The 20158-nt window shown below is 36.6% G+C and overlaps 1 protein-coding gene across 2 annotated transcripts in view; it reads right to left on the bottom strand.

Annotated features, from left to right (window-relative positions):
• The window catches only part of ADGRA1 (adhesion G protein-coupled receptor A1), a 251979-nt gene that overhangs the window by 47239 nt on the left and 184582 nt on the right, over positions 1 to 20158 (bottom strand). The window contains exons 1-3 of one of the 2 annotated variants that reach the window (XM_079312916.1): positions 1937 to 1958; positions 1475 to 1682; positions 350 to 558 (exon numbers count right to left, since the gene is read on the bottom strand). In XM_079312916.1, coding sequence (XP_079169042.1) covers positions 350 to 558; positions 1475 to 1682; positions 1937 to 1957 — 438 coding nt within the window. In that variant the 5' untranslated portion in view covers position 1958. Of the gene's footprint in view, positions 1 to 349; positions 559 to 1474; positions 1683 to 1936; positions 1959 to 20158 lie in introns of those variants that run through there. The other variant, XM_079312915.1, reaches the window with a different exon arrangement.

Consider the following 20158-nt stretch of genomic DNA (forward strand, 5'->3'; position numbering starts at 1 on the left):
ATGTAAAAGCACACGGGAGTATATAATGTATCTTTAAACCCTGCCCTATAATTTATTACCATTATGTACTAATCATTCCTTGATGGAACTTTCATTTATAAGACTGAAGTTAATGTCATTTCTGATTAGGCCTGTCTCATGATATTAAAACTGACCACCAGGTTTATTCACTTACTAGCAGTTAAGTAACTTACTTTCTTTTAAACTGTTTTATACTAAACATTATAAAAACCCAGAAGGTCAGCTACTGACAAGTCAGAATGAAACAGATGCACATAAAAAGAACATAAATGTATGGCAAAAAAAGAGAGAGAAAAATATAGGTATATTTGCTAAGTCATATACTTACCATTAGCACTGCAAAGTTACTGAAGTGTGTACTCTGAATGGTGGTAATATTGCCTGCAGAACTAATTATGTGGCACCCTTCTCCCCACCAGCCTCCATGTCCATTCAGAAGGTCAAAATCCCAGAAGGCTGCAATGGGGTCTACACCCCGTGCAAAGTGCCTCAATCCTATAGTAAGAGGGCTGGTGAGGTTTCCAAAACTGCACCCATCTGCAAAAGGAACAAACTGAATCAGAGACGGAGTGGAAAACCCTTTAGTGATGAATGCTCTGTAAAGAGATCAGATACACTGAACAAAAAAGCCAGTGGACATAAAATCCTAATGGTCAAAATCAAAGGTAGTGCTCACATTGGAGAAGTTTACAATGGTATAAATAAATCTGAGCATTTCAATCACATATTGTGTCAAAATGATTTCATCATTCTTCACAAAAGAGATCTTTCTTATTGTTTCAGATTCTTCAGTTACAACCAGTATTACACTACTGCCCATGTAACTGCAGAAACGGCTCAGTTTCGTGGCATGATTAATAACTGAGACAATTCTCCACTTGGAAAGTCACATTCAAACATTTAAAAATGTTAACAGAAATGAGAGCACTATTCAGCATCAGACAAAATTAGTAAAATGGCATGGGTGAGTAATTAATCAAAATAATGACTCACTAGCACATACAACGTGTGTTGTTTAGACAAAAGTCTTTAACAGCACCTGTTTTACATCCATCGTATCAGAAAGTACACTGCTGAGTATTGATACATGCAACAGGGCACTACTCCCACTCCAAAAGCCTCATTTTTACCAGTGTCTAGGACATTAACATTGCAATTGTAAAGAGTAAAACAAGGCTCCTTCCGACAGCTTTAAGGAGCAAGCATCTGTAGCAGCACAGTCAACACACAGCCGCCCAGAATTTGCATTTTAATCGCACCGCAAGGGCATTTCTTTATTTGCAGGACAATCTGAATAAAATCGTGCAGACAGGAACAATTGCAAACACTGTACTAGAGACAGAGATTGTTTCCAGCCTCTCAGCACACTGCATGCTCTGCCCCTCTATTCTCTGCACAGTCAAGTACACCGTAGCTTTTAGATTAAAGAAAATAATGCATAACAGTTTCTCACCTATTTTAGCAAAAACAGCTGGTGTGGCAACCGTCCTACGTTTCCCATCATCTGCGAGATTTGATGAGTTTCCTGTGCTAGGAAAGAGTTTTCCATTCCGAAAGACAATAAACTGTAGCTTGCAAGTGGAGTTATCAACAGATTGCCAGGCTGAAGACTGAGAGAAGACAGACTGTGGCAAATGAACTGAAGCTACTGCTACAGCATTCTGTACAATGAGAAAAAAAAAGAAACATTTAAAATGCAAATCACAACAGGGTTGCCTTCATGATGTTTTAAACTCCTGTACAAGAAATGTATGCTGCCTTCCTTTTCCAACAGACTGGAAGCAACCAAAGAAGCACGGGCTGTAACCATGGGAATAGGATTGGTACAGTGCATATTAAAAGGGAAAACGTTTTGATTGAATGTGAGAGTCTATATGGTCAAGCTCCCTGCTGCAGAGGTGAGAATGGTTCTTACCGTGCCTGCTAGAGGGTCCATCAACACTGCAGATCTGATTTAAAGAGACAACCTCTACCAGGTTTTCTCCTTCACTTAAAATAGAATCAGACAACTTACGTTAAAACATTTCTCCGAAAGGGTACTTAAAGAGTATAAAAATAATTCCATTATTAAAATAAATTACATCTGCAGAGAAATGCAAGTGCAGTAAACAGCACAGTTTAGAAATATGTTTTTCTTGCTTCATATAAGGAAAATCAGTAAACTATGTTTTAGTCACGCAGGATTAAAAAATATTACAAATACTAATGTAAAAGAAGAAAACAAGGCAGCGCTGGGAGAAAATGAATGAAGACTGTCAGATCGCTATAATGGCTTTGGGTCGTGTGTTATATACCCTTTCACAAGCAGATAAATCCCTTACAGCAGAACTATAAAATACACCAAATTCTGAGGACTTCACTCATCAAGGATTTTTTTCCTGCCAAAGTAGCAAACTAATCATTAAAGACTGAGATATTTATAAGGAATAAAAAATGATGTGCAATGGGAAAATAAACAGGGAGTCTGTCCTGAGCCTTGATGTGAAAAGTGTATGTATTTAAAAACAAACAAACTACAAAATGTTCTAATTTGCATTTCCCCCAAGGGCAGAGTATGGCTCTGTGCACATAATTTACATAGATTACCACAGTTTGCTCATAGCACATGTGCACTACCTATTTCAGAAGTAAAACAATGATCTTCACCACCATATAAACAAACATGACATTAATAGACATCCATGGGCTGGGAGAAATACACAGATGAGAGATAAAAGGTGTAGCAAGAGATCAGCAAACTAAAATGAGTATGAGAAGCATCTAGTGACCACCCAATAAATATGGAAGAAATGGAGTAGTCTGTGATGTCATTTGGATGATTAAATAAAGAGATAAAGACTTCTGTGCACCATTTTCCTTATACCATGTATATTTTAGGAAGGCTTTCAGATTTTACAGTAAAAATGCAAAAACATCCTTTTAAAAGTAAGTATTCAATCTAGGAGACACTGCTCATTAAAAGTACTCAGGAAAAAAAGAGCAAATAGTAACAGAACATTTCTACATTATAATTTTAAATTATTATGAAGGCTTTAATTGGTATTAACTGAGCTAAACATCAAGCACTCATCCTGAGATTGTTTCCACTGTCTATTTCACTAAAGCTGTTATAATTGGCTTTATCTCATGCTTCTGAAAAAGACATATTTTTCTCTGTGATATCCCAAGTATCTGCATATGCTGAACCTTTGATGATACCATTTTGGCCCTAAAATTACTATAAAAAGTATGCACAGAGATTTTTTAAAGTGTCATTTACTAATTCAACCCTAGATCACTGTTGAGGACTTATGTGGAGACATACAGAAGTGTAAGAGAGGTTACAGTGTGATTAACTTTACATTTACACTGGATTTTTTATTATTATTCTGTGCTGGGAAAAGCAACAATGATGACATATTAAATTACACTAATTACTTATTATACACAAAAAGAGAAAGCTAGAAGCATAGGAATAAGCTTATGATAATGAAACCAACAGCTAAAGGCACTGGGTTAAGCAACAATGTGCTATGACTTGACAAAAGCAGCCCTACACAAACCAGAGAAAACAACAGGTTTAGAGCACTTTTGCTAAGAGGGGAAATCATCTAATTTATTGTGGTTCTCTAATTGCTTCTCCATTGGGACTTACTGATACTAATAGGAAAAAGTGAGGGTGCAGACAGGGCTTGCCTGTGGGACTGGGGAGGTGCTGATGGCAGTCCCTGGGCTGGGGCAGAATCAGGACCAGGACCAGGACCAGAACCAGCACCAGGAGCAGGAGCAGGAGCAGGAGCAGGACCAGCACTAGCACCAGGACCAAGAGCAGGACCAGCACCAGGACCAGGAGCAGGACCAGCAGGAGCAGGACCAGCACCAGGACCAGGAGCAGGACCAGGAGCAGGACCAGCAGCAGGACCAGGACCAGGACCAGCAGCAGCAGCAGGACCAGCAGCAGGACCAGCAGCAGGACCAGCAGCAGCAGCAGGACCAGGCTGCAGCTGCCCCTCCCCTGCTCAGCAGTGCACAGAGACCCTTCAGCAGGGAGGGAGGACCCTGACCATGCTGCCCCAGCCTCACCCACAGCTCACAGCTCCACATCCCAGGGGCAAGGTGGGATGCAGGGAAGAAAAGCTGCACACAGCCCACAGATGGAATTAGTTTGGACTGGTAGCACTGCTCGGGTTGACAAACATGCAGCAACATCAAATTATTTACTTGACAAAAAGACACATTTACAGTAAACATTTTCCTGATCAGAATTCAGGAGAGAATTCTTTCCCTTGTTATCTGCTCAAAATGAATATGAATACCCATAACACAAACTGTTTAATAAACTTCACTAAATAATTGTCTACAGTCACTTCCTGGAGTGCAATTTTATTGTGAATACTGCTCACTTATACTACCTGTTACTTCAATTTTTTTTTGAGTGCAGGCAGTCTGGTGGAGTGAAGGGCAAAGGGACAGGGTATTTCTTAACTGGACAAATGTACACATAAAGTCACACTACTTGCTGCACATCAAATATTTACTTAGAAATTCCTCAGAATTAAACATCCAAATGTCTGCTACAGAGACATGCCTGCCAACAAGATCCTGTGGTAGGATATTAATGAAAAATGCACAGAGTGAGAAGGCCCACACATTCACAATGCTGCTTAAAAATATGAATAAATACATTTTCATCTAAGATGCCTGAGAATTTTCAGTAGTATTACTCATTATTCACGTAAGAGGGATGATCTGAGCACTGAGATAGTTCCTATTATGGTAGAGGATGGAGGGAACCTGACTGAAAATTCAGTCTTGTATTCTGCTAATCTTGTGTGAGATGAAGTATAAGGCAGGCTGAGGCTATTGCCTCAGTTTCCCTCTCATTTAAATGAGATAAAAATGTTGGCATTTATTTTGACCTGTAAGATGCTCCACAGTTCAAAGGTGAAATACAATATGGGAACACAAATTACTAAAACCAGTGACAGCAACATTAAGTTTTAAGGGAATTAGTGTGATTTAAATGCTTCAAAGATCACATAAATAATCTAATTTTAATTTTTTTATTTGGGGACCATATCACCACATCACACAGGAACTAAAATTTCTGAGCATGCTAGTTGAAAAAAGCTGCCTGCAGCTCTGAGAAGAGAATAAGAGCAATGCAGACCCACCAAAGGAGCTGCAGCTTTACAAGGACAGGCCAGCACTGGCATCTCAGATTTTCCTGGAAAAGCTCACAGTTTGTGTCAGCAGTTCACCAGTCAGGATTTAGACATTCTGTGAGTGTTTTCAAAACAGAATGTCAATAATCCCATCATGACTCCATTTCACTTTTAGTCCTATTAACTGGATTTTACTGGCATTGATTAGAAAAGGGGAATCCTGAACACAGTGCAGATTCTTCTAAGGAACATTTTTTCTTCTGGAAAATGCCTGTATTTTAAAAGGAAAGCTATTCACAGACATCCACCCATTTGCACATAAATAGGACAGAAATGATGAAAATTTCAAACCCTCTAAAGTGTCTTCCATGTCATCTGCCCAGATATCTGAAAATCTGCTGTGTGACCTGCAGCCAGGGAAACAGGGCTTATCAGCTCTAAACCAGCTCTTAGGATTTTCTGGGAGGCCTCCTAGGACTCCTGGCTCCTAGGACTTCTTGGAACCTGGTCAACTTTCCAAAAAGCAGAGTGAAAGGCTGTTTTAAACACTCTGAACCATAATTTGAATAGTATAGTTTTATAGGTACTTTTGAAGTTTTGGGTTTTGCTTCCATTTTAAGAGCTATTTTTGTGTATTCATGTGTGTTATTTTTCAAAATATCTGAAGTGCCTAAACAGAACCAATAAATCCAACTGTATGCTAGAAGTTTAGAATTTGAATGAAAAATCTCATTCTAAAGCAGAAATGGTCCCCAGGATATTGAGAGCTATGGATGCTTGGCATGCATGTGGGGCCCTTATTAAAAGTGTTTTAAGGGAAAAATGAAAGATTTAAAGTGAAGTTTTTCCCTAGGCAGTTTTATTCTGGTAGCAGTCCATTCCTTATAATCAATGCTAGCATTTACAGGGAGTTTTTAAGTGTTTAGGAAGGACAGCCTTGCCTTAGGTGACTCTGTGATAAGTTGGCCCTTCTACTTTCATAATTCCTTTAAGAGACCTGCTCCCATTTACTCTTGAAGCTTTGCTTTCCCATTACAGTGTTCTACTTGTCTAAAACTTAGCATAATACTGAGAGACCATACTCATTATCAAACAATCATTATCAAGAAACCTACTTGGTAACCACTGTGGAATGACAAAAAACTGTTTCAGTAATTCTTCCTTGTGTATGCCTTGGTACTACATTGGTTTTTGAGCTCAGGCAGAGTATTTCTGTTTAAGATACAATATATTTAATAGGAAAACATCCAATTCTTAGTCATCAGAGTAGTCATAAGATATATTTTTCCAGCCAGCAATTTCCTTAACTTAAAAACCAGCACCTTAACAACAGGTCAGAGGAAGTCTGGAGGGGTAAAAAAAAAAAGAAGAGCAAATGAATTCACCTAAAATCTGGAGGAGAACTGGAAAAGCAGCTTCACTATTTCCAGATTTCAAAGAATCTAGTAAGGGGGCGTAGAGACTCAGATGCAAGACACCATATATTAAATTATTAAAGATACAAGGCTGCTGCCAAAATAGACACAAGCTGTATAATGTTACAGTAAAAAAAGTAGAAAATAAGCTCTATATGTAATAGCTGTATTATTAAATATATACTGAGTTTACAGTGTGGTCATCATCATAAAATCAAGCAAATAAATTCTTTATACGTACATATTAGATTTTATTTAGTCCTTCAAATAAGACAGCAGATGCTTAGAAACAATGGAAGATTTCAGTTTGTAATTTATGTTAAAGATTTAGTTGTTAAGAAATAAAAAGAGGCACAATTGGGTTTTTTTTTCAGCTGTCTCTCCTGATAGGTATTTAAACAACTCTCCTCTAGAATTAGCACAAAATATGTGAGATAAGCAGAGGCATTTGGCCCAGTGCTGTGAATGAGCTCTGATCTCTTTTTCTGGTATGAAAAGTATCAACAAAAAGCCCCCAAAATTTAGACCAGATGGGAAAACACCAAATGAAGGTTTTGTAAAAATAATAAAATCAATGCCAGTTTGAAAATGCTTATACAAGACAAGCAACTTGCCAGGTGCTAAAAGAAACAGGATTGTGATTTTTATTTTTTAATGGGATGATACCAAGCAAGGAAAGTAGCAGCTCCCCAGCCATGTTAACTTAACTACATAATCTTGCTACTAATTTGTGATAATTTAACTGCATTTTCTAGTTTAAACAGAAGTCTGGAAAGGCTCAGGGATGACTAGCAGGCGAAAAAGTAAAGTTTATATAGATTCCCAGGATGAAATGAAGCAGTACTTCCAAAAAAGCAACATAAAATCACCTGGCTACTGAGACGAAATTGCGGAGCGTGTTGGGATTATTATGTGATAAAATCACAATGCAGTAATTCTGCAGTGCACATCCATCTCAATATCTGGAAAACTAAGCACATCCTTGTTCTAGCCAGGCATAAAAGGTGGTTTGATGCACAGTGAAAATGTGGCATCAATAAGAAATATATGTAAAAGATCCAAAAATTCTTAGTTTTTGAAGCTCTCTCTAATTAATAATAAAAAGCTTTCTAGAGTCATGCTATAGAAACAGATCTAGCAAACAGCATGGAAATTTTAGAAAAGCTGATAAATGTAAAATAAACTGGAAATCTGATTGCCATAGCCCTTTTCCAATAAAAGCAAAAATCAAAAGTCTCCACATTAGAATTTTATATTTCGTATTTGAACATATTGCAAACTTTCTAAGGAAATGTGCAAATCTACAAGCAACAACTGACCTGTTAATGAGCTATTGTGAAGAAAAAAGTGATTAAATTAAAGAAAAAGTACATGAAGGGAGACAGAGTAGGTTTACCAAAGGTAAAGAATGCCAGATCCAAAGGATAATTCTTCTCAGTAACTATTTTTCTAGACAGGGCAATACAATTCATCTGATGTCTTTTGAGACAGTAGGTGTCTGTAGGTTTTGATTTGTAGGTGAATGAGGAACAAGCTACAATTGATAATAGTTATTTACTGTGAAAGGAGAAGACAGGCTGGAGTGAATATACCCAAAGTTCGTAAGAAAATCAGCTTAAAGACTTCCAATTTTTATGTGATGACCTTGAAACAAAGAGGAATGTCATCTAAGACAATGTTCTTAATCATGTTTTACATATTTATAATGAGATTGTCTGTTACAAGCTGGTGAAAGAGGCCACTGTGGAAAGCAAAAGATAAGGACAAGGATGTGAAAGCTCTGGTTGATCAAAGGATGACTCAGAGCCACAATGATTTAACAATTAAAAAAACACTACAAGTGCAATGCAGAACATACAAGATGACTCATTTCCATGTAAATATTCTGATTTTAAAGGCCTCATCGGAAATATAATACACAATTTTGGTCAACTAGGCTGAGGAAAAGTCAGTTCAGAATAGAATGGATATAGAAGATGGTTATTAGGGTCACCCTTGAATGAATAATTTCTCTCACAAGTGGAGAATAAAGGAGCTTAGCTTTGTTAGCCTGGCAAAATGAAAGTCATAGTACTAATGGCCAGCATGAGCACAAGGAAAAATAGGACACTAGCCAAGAGCAAAAATGCACACTTAAAATATGCAAATATTTCCTTTATAACAGAGAGGGTGGGATAATTTTCAGGCACTGTAGACACAAAATATTACCTACTCTTGTGAGAGTATTTGAAAGCTCTATGACAGAACTGCAAAATTAAGTTTAAAATGTTTGATTTATTTCTCTGTTTTACAAGAAGTGTTTAAAATTCCTTCTAAGAACTCATGAATTTCCTGATTAAAAGAATTTTTGAACTTTCTACTTATATCCTCAGTATACAGCTAATAGAGCTCATAAAAATCTCACTAAGAAAAAAAAGTTTAAAAAACCATACCGACAAGGCAGGAAAAAAGTATGATAAAAAAAGTGCGAAAACTGTATTATAATTTTTTTTGAGAAACAAGTTTTTTGAAAACATGTTGGACACATGTAAGAGCTGCAGGCAACAGAATTTTTCAGGCAGCACCACATGGCAGCTTCAATTGAGGGTCCACAACTGACTTGCCATATTGCATAAAGCTATGTCACAGAATGCATAAAATTCACCTTCCTAGCAATTTAAGAGTTCTTAAGGGTGGCCACTGAGTTTTCAGCTAGGATTTATTGGGGTTTTGGGGGAGATCACTGAAGTCTTTAAGGATTTTAGATGCACTCCAACATTCACACTATGAGCTGTGGACCTACAGAAACTCACTGCAGCTTCATTTTTAAAAAGGATGGCTTTTGGAAGTGCACTCTGCAGGAAAACTCATCCTGTCAGGAGTTTGGTTCACTGGGCCTTTCAGGGGTGCATTAGCTCCTAGAAATGCTGCATTTCCCCCTAAACAGCCTGTGAGGAAGGAGTATTTTTCCTTTTCATTTAGAAGCTCAATAAATCTCCAGGCATTAAACGCATGAATCTTTTCTGGAAAGATTATAAGAATATACATGTTTATTAAATTGATATTGTGGTTTTAGTTGTTGCAGATGCACTCAGAGGATGGGATGGACTTCTAAACTGCTAGAATTCTAAAATATAAGGACAATAAAAAAAATTCATGAGCTGTCCATATGGAACTTTCAGCTACATAATTGCAAAGCCATCTCCATGGATCTTAGGAGTGACATTATAGTTAGACAGAATACCTAACTAACCAAAATACCTTTCTACAGTTCATTGACCACCAAATTCAATTACACATAAATATTACCAGTTCAGAAAAAGGAATAATGTGAATTCTGACTTAACTGGCATACATAAGTTTTTTTGCCATGATAACTTTTAATTTATTTTTTTTAACTAGGTGAATCGTGTTCATGTAGGACTGATAACAGTATTTCTGCACAGCTTAGCACTTATCATGTATAACACAATATTATGAATGAGAACAAAGAGAATATTTCTCAACAGTCAGACATAAAATGTTACCAAAGTTATTTCTGAAGTTGGAGAAGCACAATTTGATTAAAAGGAGATGGGCTACTCGGTGGCTTCTATGCATGAAAAAAATTACTTTTTTTGTACTAAACAAAATTCATATGCATTGTAGCAGAGTGCAGTACATACCATTACAGATATTATGGTTTTCTAAAGACTTAGATAATTTGTATAGATACATTTATGAGCAGAGAGTGATGTAACCCTTAGGTGATACAGTAATTCAAAACTGAATTCAATGACTGACTATTTCAATTATTTAATTATACAAGATGATAGGACTTCTGATTTCACTGATATGATATTCAGACTTAACTAAGATAAATATGAAGTTCATCTTGCAATATAAATGAGAATACAGTGAAAAAGCTTGGTTCAGAAATTTTTAATAAACCATTTTCATATAATTTTCCTGAGGCAAAGTGATCTTCTACATTGCCTATGATGTACAGAAGTCCAAGTGTTTTTCTGATGCTGCCTTTTCCTAAAGCTGACTGCAATGAAATGCTGACATTGCTGCTGGAACATTGTCCCACTCTGATACTGGAGGAAAGCTGAAACTGCTGAAAATAATTTTAGCATTTGGGATCTTTTAGGAAGTGAATTTAAAAATTTCAGTCCATGAAATGCCTCAATAGTCTGATTTTGAATAATTTGGATATTATCATCAAGAATGATCTCTGTTGTCTATAGTCATTAAACAATCCAGACCCAGCATTACTCTTGCAAGCTGTAACTTGGGCAAGGCACAAGTTGTTTTCCTAAAAACAAATACAAGATCACTACATTCCTTTGCTTTTTTATATAGAGACAGTTAAGTATGTGAAAAAGAAAAGCAGAAGATGCTTTTCCTTTAGTTCCTTTTTATGCAGTCACACCCCCCTTCTCCCTGTTACAGGACACAAGTTCACTATCCTCATAGTCAAGAAATAATGGCTCCTCAAAATGCAAATATGATTTCTTCCCTCCTGTCCCAAAGCTAATTTTTCCATTTTGAAAAATGGATATATTTTTATTTCTAACTTGCCAAAAATATAATTTGCCTTCTGAGTTTCAGCCACGTAGTCAATTTATCAGTACAGTTGGAAAGCACGTGTCCTAAAGAGAAATGTAAAAAAAAGAAGTGAAGTGAGTACAGTTGCATCAGCAGGAGAGAGGTTCTGTGTCCCAGATGCATTTGCATTTGGATGAAAGTACCAAAGGGCCTTGAGCTGCATGGAGCTAAAGCAGATGTGTATCAGTGATGGCAAGTGACATTTTCAGAGAATTCTTGTAACTGAGGTGTTGAGTATAAAGAAGATACACTCCACTCCTGCCAGTGCCTGAGTTATCAGTAGCTCCTGCTCCCCAAAGCTCCCATGCAGAATCCCCTACCCTGCTCTGTAAATCTCACACACATCTTCAGGATTCTAACACACCAGTGTGGACACAAAATACAAGATACCGAGCTCAGTATGACAATGAAATGTTAGCCAAAATTTCACCTCTGAAATCCAGTTCTGGCCAAATACCATGCATGTTGATACATCCACAGGCACTTGTGTGTGAAGTTCATGTGAAAATCTGTGGTTATTATATATTAGTTCAGCCAGAAGACATTCAGAGCCAAAGAGACACTTTTACCTCCAGCTGAATCACATCTACTCTCACTGTTCTCATCACAGACCACATTTCTGTTCTAATAATAGCTTAGGGACTACCTTGATTGATTCTACTACTTTTCTACTAGATTCTACTAGGTTTGTCATAGAATTATGGGAAAATCAAAAGTATTTGCTAGCATTATCACAGTAAAATCCAAATCCAGTCACAATGGAAGAAGTCTGAGTGAACCTTCCATCAGACCAGATAACCACCAACCCAGTGATCACTTTATACAATCCTGTCAGATTAAGAAGGTTGAAAGAAACTTACCTCTTATTTATGAATCTTTTACAGATGCTAAGAAAGCATCTGTACCATTTTTTTGTTTGTTACTACATAAATAATCACTTGACGTACTCTATGTAATTTTAGTTCTAAAAGCTGACTGAATTAAAATCTTAATCCTCAAGTCAAGTTTTGTAGCTCAGCTGCTTGTGAAATAGTGATGATGTTCCTCTGATTAAGACTAAAATATTGCACACATTATCAGTACTTGTCACCTCTCATCACTTGAAAACTCCCAGTTTAAACTGGGTGAGGATGGTGTAATATTTCTGGGGCAGTATGCACTCTATCACTCTCTTGGATTTCAGACACCAAAGGTCACTTGACACTTTTTATACAGTGACTGCAGCCAGGGTAGGTCTGAACTAAGCCCAGGAGGAGAATCTCCTCACTCCCATTCAGCTGAGAATGAAGATTCCTAATATAATGCAAGGGATTTGTGGTATAAGAGATTCCTTTAAATACTCAGACAGGTGCTAACCTAGCTAAAGTTACATGGGATGAGACTTGTACAGCAATAACTTAGAACTCATCTCAGTCTTCTCTCTCCATTTTTTAGATCAAACAAAAGGGAAAAATAATTACCATAATTCTTCCAAATATAAAGCTGCTTCCAGTTTCCAGAGTACTACAGGACTGAATGGGAAAACACAGCCCTTTTGTCTTGCTCATGGCTTTTGAATTAATAGTTTTCAAGTATTAGTGCTGCAGGGCCTGCATACTGAAAAAGCGACACCAACATGCTCATTAAAAATAGTGGTGTATATTCCATGAAGTGTTCCCTTTTAAAGTCTTGTAAATTAATTATATAAGCAGCAGATTTGCAATTTAATCAGTAGAAAAATGAATTGGTTTACATTGTTATATTTCTAGTATTCACAACGGTTTGAATAGTCTTGCTCTTTCCCTCTTGCTCTACTGATTTTCTAATCTTTTTCCATAAAGGTCAATTCCTCTGGCATCAGTATATTTAATGTGTTCAAAAATTTGTACCAGAGGCCTTTATTTTAAAGGCCTTTATTCTAGCATTCGGGCACATCAACAGTGTGTATAATTCTGAGATTCTCAAGGACTTCCACTGCCACATTTGATGGATTTTTTTTTTAAGTGCGTTATCATTCTCGCTGAATCACTTCCAGTGTCCTATTAAATTGATATGCCTGTATTTTGGACAGTAGCAACGTTCATTTTCTAACATAAAAACTTAATATGTTCACCATTTCACTACTTTTTCCTTCTGGACTTCCCAGTTTTACTTTCTGCATTAAATTGGACAGGAGTACTTTGATGAATCCTGCACATGCACTTCTGGACTTTTACTACTGCTAGATCAGATGCTGACATGAGTACCTGAGAGTATGAATTAATTATTTAGAGCAAGGATCTGAAAGAAATGTGCTCAAGTAGAAAAAGGGGGAAAAAAAAAAATCAATACAGAAAAAAGCTCAGTCTCTCATGCCAAGTGAAGGACTAACATCATGTACAAAATTAATAACTAACATTATTAGCTGAAAGACAGTGTATTTTTTAAAAACTGGCAGAATCCCAAATTGTCTATCTCGGCAATGAGAAATACTTTACTTATCAGGATTTCTGAGTCCTGGAAGCTCTATGTATCCACAATGATATGAAAACACTGCTGCCAAGGGCACAGACTCTACTAAAATTTGTATTCTCATTCTTCTCTATTATCTAACATACAGAAAAATGTTTTTATAGTAAATATGAGGGTCTAGAAAAGGATAATTAGCAAACTAACAAATGGATTTTGATCCTATTTCCCCGACTACACCTCAAGTTACTCTCTTTTAAATCTTTCACATAGGACACATTACCTGAAAAGCAAAGGTTTTCTCTTAAGCATAGCATTGAGTGAATGTCTAAGCTTTAATAAAATGAAATAACATCAGTTAATGTCTTATTTTCTTCCACAAATAAACATAAAAATAAAAATTGATTGGCTATTTTGTGCTCTTATGCCATTGTAAATTTTATATTCCAGCATTTCTTCAATAGAAACACATTAAAAATACAGTGACAAACATTCATAAGAAAACGAAATCATATCCACTGGTCATAGATATCTTACTGTCTCTTAATTTTATCACCTTGTTGGGGCTCTTTGAGGGTCACACCAAAAGCATATTCTCCATACAGTTTTGATATCCTCCAGCTTTTTAGATACACTTTTTACATGTCTTTGTTGAAAAGCAATAAGCCAAAAATGCTGCAGTCTATATATCTGAACAAAGCATTTTCTCAGCCTGTAACACTGACATGGAGAATTCAAGACACTTGTACTTGCTAAGCCATGGTCTATTCAGCCACGTTGTGTTAGCATTACTCACCAAGTGGAATTAAAAACTGCACTACAGTTACCATGACAACCAGCTGTCTCCCACATACAGCATCAGTTTGAATTTGTGCAGACCATTTCTAACAATGATTTAAGTCAACAAATTCTGCATTACCCTAAGGTAAAAATCTGGTTTAAGAACAAATAAATATTTTCGGTTTCATAATACTACTTAGCTCACTACATTAATTCCAAGTAGGACTTGGGAGATTTTCAGAGAGCTGCAGTGACTTTTCTTAGAAATTAAAGGTGAATAGTAATCTTCTGCTCAATACAAAGTTGAGGACCACTAAAATTCCTAATCCCCTGAGCATGCAGGAAGCATATGGAGAAGAGACACTGTAACATTCATAGAAGAGCTTGTGAAGAAAATGCATTTGAATATTTATTTAATCATTTTCTAAAATTTACATTTGAATGATGCTGTTGATTACCTTGGGTAGTACCACTAACATCATCAGTGTAGGCTCACTATACAGATTCTTACTAGAAAAGAAAGCTTAACCCATGCTCATCAAAAGTATCAACCAGCAATTCTCCACTGGGAAAATAACCTCCAACTTGGAACAGAATTTCTGTGCTGGGGAATTCTAAAATAAATTCCTTTTGTAGTAACCTACCGAATTTGCTGGGTTTTGGTTGGTTGGTTGATTGGTTTTACTTTTAATTTCAGTAATAATTTACAAAGAAATGGAAGCCTCAGTTCCTTTTGAAACAGCCAGCAACATGAAGTAACAGGAATACATCACATTTACAATGTCTGGTACAACTTCATGCAGTTGCATGTCTGGTCATCAGCATGAAGGAGCCACCTGGCTACTTCAGATCCTTTTGATTGCCAAGCATCCCTGCAGCAAATGTCAGATTTGACTGTGGCAGTTCCAGCCTGGAGAAAAGGAGGCTCTGGGGAGACCCTACTGCTTTCTACAGCTACCTGAGAGTGCTTGGTTCAAGAAGGTTGGTCTCTTCTCCCAAGCAATAAGATACAGGAAAAGGCAAAATGGCATCAACCAGGGCAGGTTTAAATTGGGTATCAGGAAAATGTTTTCACAGGAAGGGTTGTCAAGCACAGGAACAGGCTGCCCAGGGAAGTGGCTGAGCCACCATTCCTGGAGGTGTTTAAGAGACATGTTAGGTGTGGCAATTCAAGATGTGGTTCAGTAATGGAACTGGCAGTGCTTGTACAATGGCTCCACTCCATTTTTAAGCTCCTACCCAACCTAAATTATTCTCTATTTCCATTATTGTCATTGGATAAACACATAATGGCAATGATGAACAGATCTGCTTCAGAACAGTGATGGATAGCTCTGAGGGAAAGAAGAACCTCCACAACATTATAAAACACACCTATGAAATGTCCATTTGTACAGTGACAGTGGGGACAGAGAGGAATCTAAATGCTTGAAAAAAAGGTGGCTAAGCTATTAAAAATGTAATTTACAGTCAAACTAAAGGTAACAATAACACTACTTTTTATGTAAGCAACTAAATCAAAGGCAGAAAAAATAGCCTGTATTTACTAAAGAACACACTGTAAATATATAGTATAGTATTCTATAAAGAATATACTGCAAATATTGCATACTGAACTACTCACAGATTAATGATACATTCTACACTCACTCATTTTTGCCACAACTAAACACTACTGCAGATTTCCCATTTGGTATATGGTTTAGCACTTGTTGCATTACAGACCTTAAAAACACATCAGGAAAGAAAACTGATCAAATAAGTGTGGAATTTAAAAAAAAAACATTCAGAGGCTATAAGAAATCTGATGCTATGAAAAAGATTTTGTAATCTGTGACTGAGAATTCTTGAAACCTAAACCTCAGGAAAATACTTACAATAAAAAGTTTAATATAATGTTTTCAGTTTTAAATTTCATTTATGGAGAATGCTGGTCAGAGGACAAAGTCAGAAAAATAACTATAATAATAGAATAATATCTGAGAGATTGAGGAAGGAAATAGCACAGAAATTCATTCAGCTCTGGATCACTGTGGACACATTTGTTATCAGTGACAGGCAATGTGAAATCAAGCACACACTGAAATCAAACCCTTCTTTAAGGTTACTCTAAACTGAGCTGACAAGAACACTACATGCAAGAAAGAAAAAGAAATGGATTTTCTACATAGCACTTCGATCTTCAACAACAGGAGCACATAACGTTTAAATGTTAAAACTGAAGACTTCAAGGGAGAAAAGAGGTAGAAAGCAAGAGAAGGAATAAAATATAACCTGGGGCTCCAAATCCACAAACTCAGATAGGAACAATTATTTTTTTGCCAGCAAAAAGGCTGCACAGTCAAAGGTAAATGACAATGGGAAAACAATTTACTGAATTGTTACTGAATTTCAACAGATTTGTAATAACCCATTAACTCCTAGATTAAGCTGTAGTGTAATATCATAAAATAAAATACAAATTAAAAGTAAATCAAGATGGTAATATAGGCAGATGGGAATCATTTTGCCCTGAAGCTGCATCTATACCCATGTGTCAAAGATGCCTTAATAGGTTCAAGTAGCATTGCTAACATTAATGGATATTTTCTTGTTACATTTCAAAAAAGTATTTACATCACAGTTAAAAAAAAATTATGGTTCTATGATTACAAACTCAGGCAAAATGTCTTTCAGACAGAAATTTTTAAAATAGGGAAAAATATTCAGTTTCACAACTGCATTCCTCTAAATTAAGTCTCAGCAAAATTTTTGAATAAACTTGTCATATATATGCTTCTTGAATACAGTTGACTTATGGGTGTGTCTGTACTAAAAATGTAGTTTAGATTGAGAAAACTGGTCTGATATTTGATATTATTTTTATTCTATCACATTCATATCTAAATGCCAATTTTCCAATTTTCTGATGAGATCTCTACTGCCACGATTCCACAAATCCCTCTCACATTGCACAAGGTGGATTCCATTCCAATGAAATAGTCACAAAATGTAACTGATGAGTTACATGGGAGTGGACAGGAACTAATCTGAAACAACCTCAAATACATGACATTGCTGCTGGATTCTCATTATGCTCCACAGATTTGGACCTGTTGCACTGCATTGCCTATTAAAGTGTGATTAAATAGTTCTCACTTCTTACAAGTTCCTTCCTCCCCTCTGTGATTCAGGCCTCTCCTGGTTCTCTTCCTCTTAAGAATGGTTGTTACCTGTCATGCCTAAGCCTCAAAAACAACTAAAATGGAGCTCTTCCTCTTCCCTGTGCTCTAATCCTCTTTTTCTCCTTCTTTATAAAATTGTGGATAGTTCTGCCACTATTATTTCAGCTTGCACATACAGCAATAGAACTATGGTCTAATCATTGCAGTTTACAAGAAGTAACCTCACCTATTTTCTCATTAAAGGACAGCCAGTTGAACCAGACCTGAATGCCTTTTTCAAATTAAAGGCAGCCACAGACCTAAACTGAAATGAGAATCTTCATCTCTAGACATTAATTGCTATCAGTAAATCCCCTTGAAGCAGATGTCAATCAGGCAATTAAAACCTAATGAAAAAGACAGGAGAAAGAAACAGGGAGAAGGAGGAAACAAGGAACCTGTGGTCCCCCAGATGATTTTAGGGACAGCTGTTCTGACCTTGCAAATTATTTTATTAGAATAATGGTGTACTGGCCCAAAATCTTGCACCTCACATATTCAGGTGAGTAATGCAACACTCATTTGAGGAAGCTGCCCCATTTGAGGGGTCCTGAAATGTGCTGTAAGTGCTACATTGACCCAAACGTGGAAGAACTCAGGTGGGGAGGGAAACCAAGCTCACCACTCTCCAGAAGTAGCACCATGGTCTGGCTCTAAAGTACCTGCAGGACAGCATTTGAAATGCCAGGTTAAAAGCCAGAGCAAAACAGGTAAAGCAGCTTCACTCTAACTCCTGAGTCGGGTGTGCAAAAAGCCAGAATACAAGCTCGACAAGAAGGAAATGCCATTAATTTATTTGATGATAAGGACAGGAATACTAATGCCTGGCATGCCAGTACTTTTTCAGCTTGTAGAAAAGTCCTAGGATTTGTTTCTGAGACCTAACTGCACTTCAGCAAACTTTTTAAACCCAAAAGCTGCAGAGACTTGGGATGACTTGAGTTTTTGTTGCCACTCTATTTCCATCACTATTTTTACAGCAGTTTTGGCAAGCAGAGATTTGGACTACACTCTTTTTATCTAGAGAGGCTGGCATTTCCTCTTTGAATATAAATACTCTAACAATAATATGTTGCTATTCCCATTGCTGATTAACTGCTGAAGGTAGACAGAGCAACTCAATTTTACAATCAGTCCCATATTCCTTAGAAACACCAACCTTTTTAATGTTTTAAAGTATGTATTTATCTGATCACATTTTAATCTAATCCTGAAATATATTTTCCTCTGAAGCAAGAGAAAGGCAGTAATTTAAAAATGAACATTTTGAAAGACATTTTGATATCTGACTAGTTAGAGGATTGAATCAATGAACTGAAAAAATATAAATGATTATTTTCTTCTGAGCAGTTAACCTCTTTTCAGCTATACATGAAGGAATTGATACAATTTCAATTGGCATTTCCAGTCATACAGTGAAAATAAAATTTTCTGTTACAGAGATAATCAAATAGGATATTTTTAAGATGTGGCTGGCTGAAGCAATTAAGCCAATTCAAAGGCTGTGTTTTAGATAGGTGAGTACATAATGAACTGAGAGTTCCTGAGAGAAGCCCATAATTATGTACAGTGGGGAGAAGTGGACAGTAAAATTGAGTCTGCAGGCAAGAGTTGTTGTATGTACCAATCTGAATAACATAATCAAAACTTTTGAATTTATTATATTTGAGAATTTCACAGATGGTTTAGAACAGAATGTTATAAGAGTATAAGGGATTTTAAAAACTATGTGATTTTTTTCCCCCACTTAGGTTTCTATATCCATTGTTCATTCATGGTTTTGTAACAGATACCAGAATTTGAAAGATGCTGTGTATATACAAGGCATGTGCAATATGCATTTTGCAGTGACTTGATATTCTGTTGAAAATTTACCATAAGCCTTAGTCCAACAACATAGTTGGTTTGCTCTGGCAGAGTCTGCATCAAAACCCTTTAACTTTGTAGTTTGATATATAGCACAAATCCTTTTTCTTGGGTATGTAGGAGAGTTTGCAATTTCACACCATGAACATTAATTATCACTTGCTGAAACAAAACTCATCCAGCAAAACAAACAGAAAGAGTGCAAGTCAATATCTGCCCTTTTTTCTAAAGAGAGAGAACATGTGCTCTTCATGCAGAAAATATTGATAAATGGCACCTAAATAATATCAACAGTTCAAGAAAGAAAGCAGATCATCAGCCACTCAACTCTACACTGCAATGCTAATTTACAGCAGTTCAGGGTGTGCTGCAGTCTTTTCTCTGCATCTCAATGAACATATGGGAGTTAGCAAAAATATTGCATGATTTCAAATCTAGACTGTGTTTTCACTTGTAATTTCCAGCAACAAGCAGAATTGCTTATCCTAAACACTGAAGGTCTCTTCTGTCTAATCAATGAAAAACTTAACACTGGTATTGAAAGAGGTAGAAGCCCTGAGTATAGACCAAAGTTTATCTAAACCAGAATAATTTATTGTTGAAAACCAAGTTTCTTCACTTTAACAAAGCAGTGATGGAGAGGATGTCTGCATAAAGCATGACAGGCTAGAGAATAGATTTATTATATTTGTTTCAGACCAGAACCTCCAGTATGTGTCCTTCTGCTCACATG

The sequence above is a fragment of the Erithacus rubecula genome (assembly GCF_903797595.1).
Source record: "Erithacus rubecula genome assembly, chromosome: 9".
Taxonomy (NCBI): Eukaryota; Metazoa; Chordata; class Aves; order Passeriformes; family Muscicapidae; genus Erithacus; species Erithacus rubecula.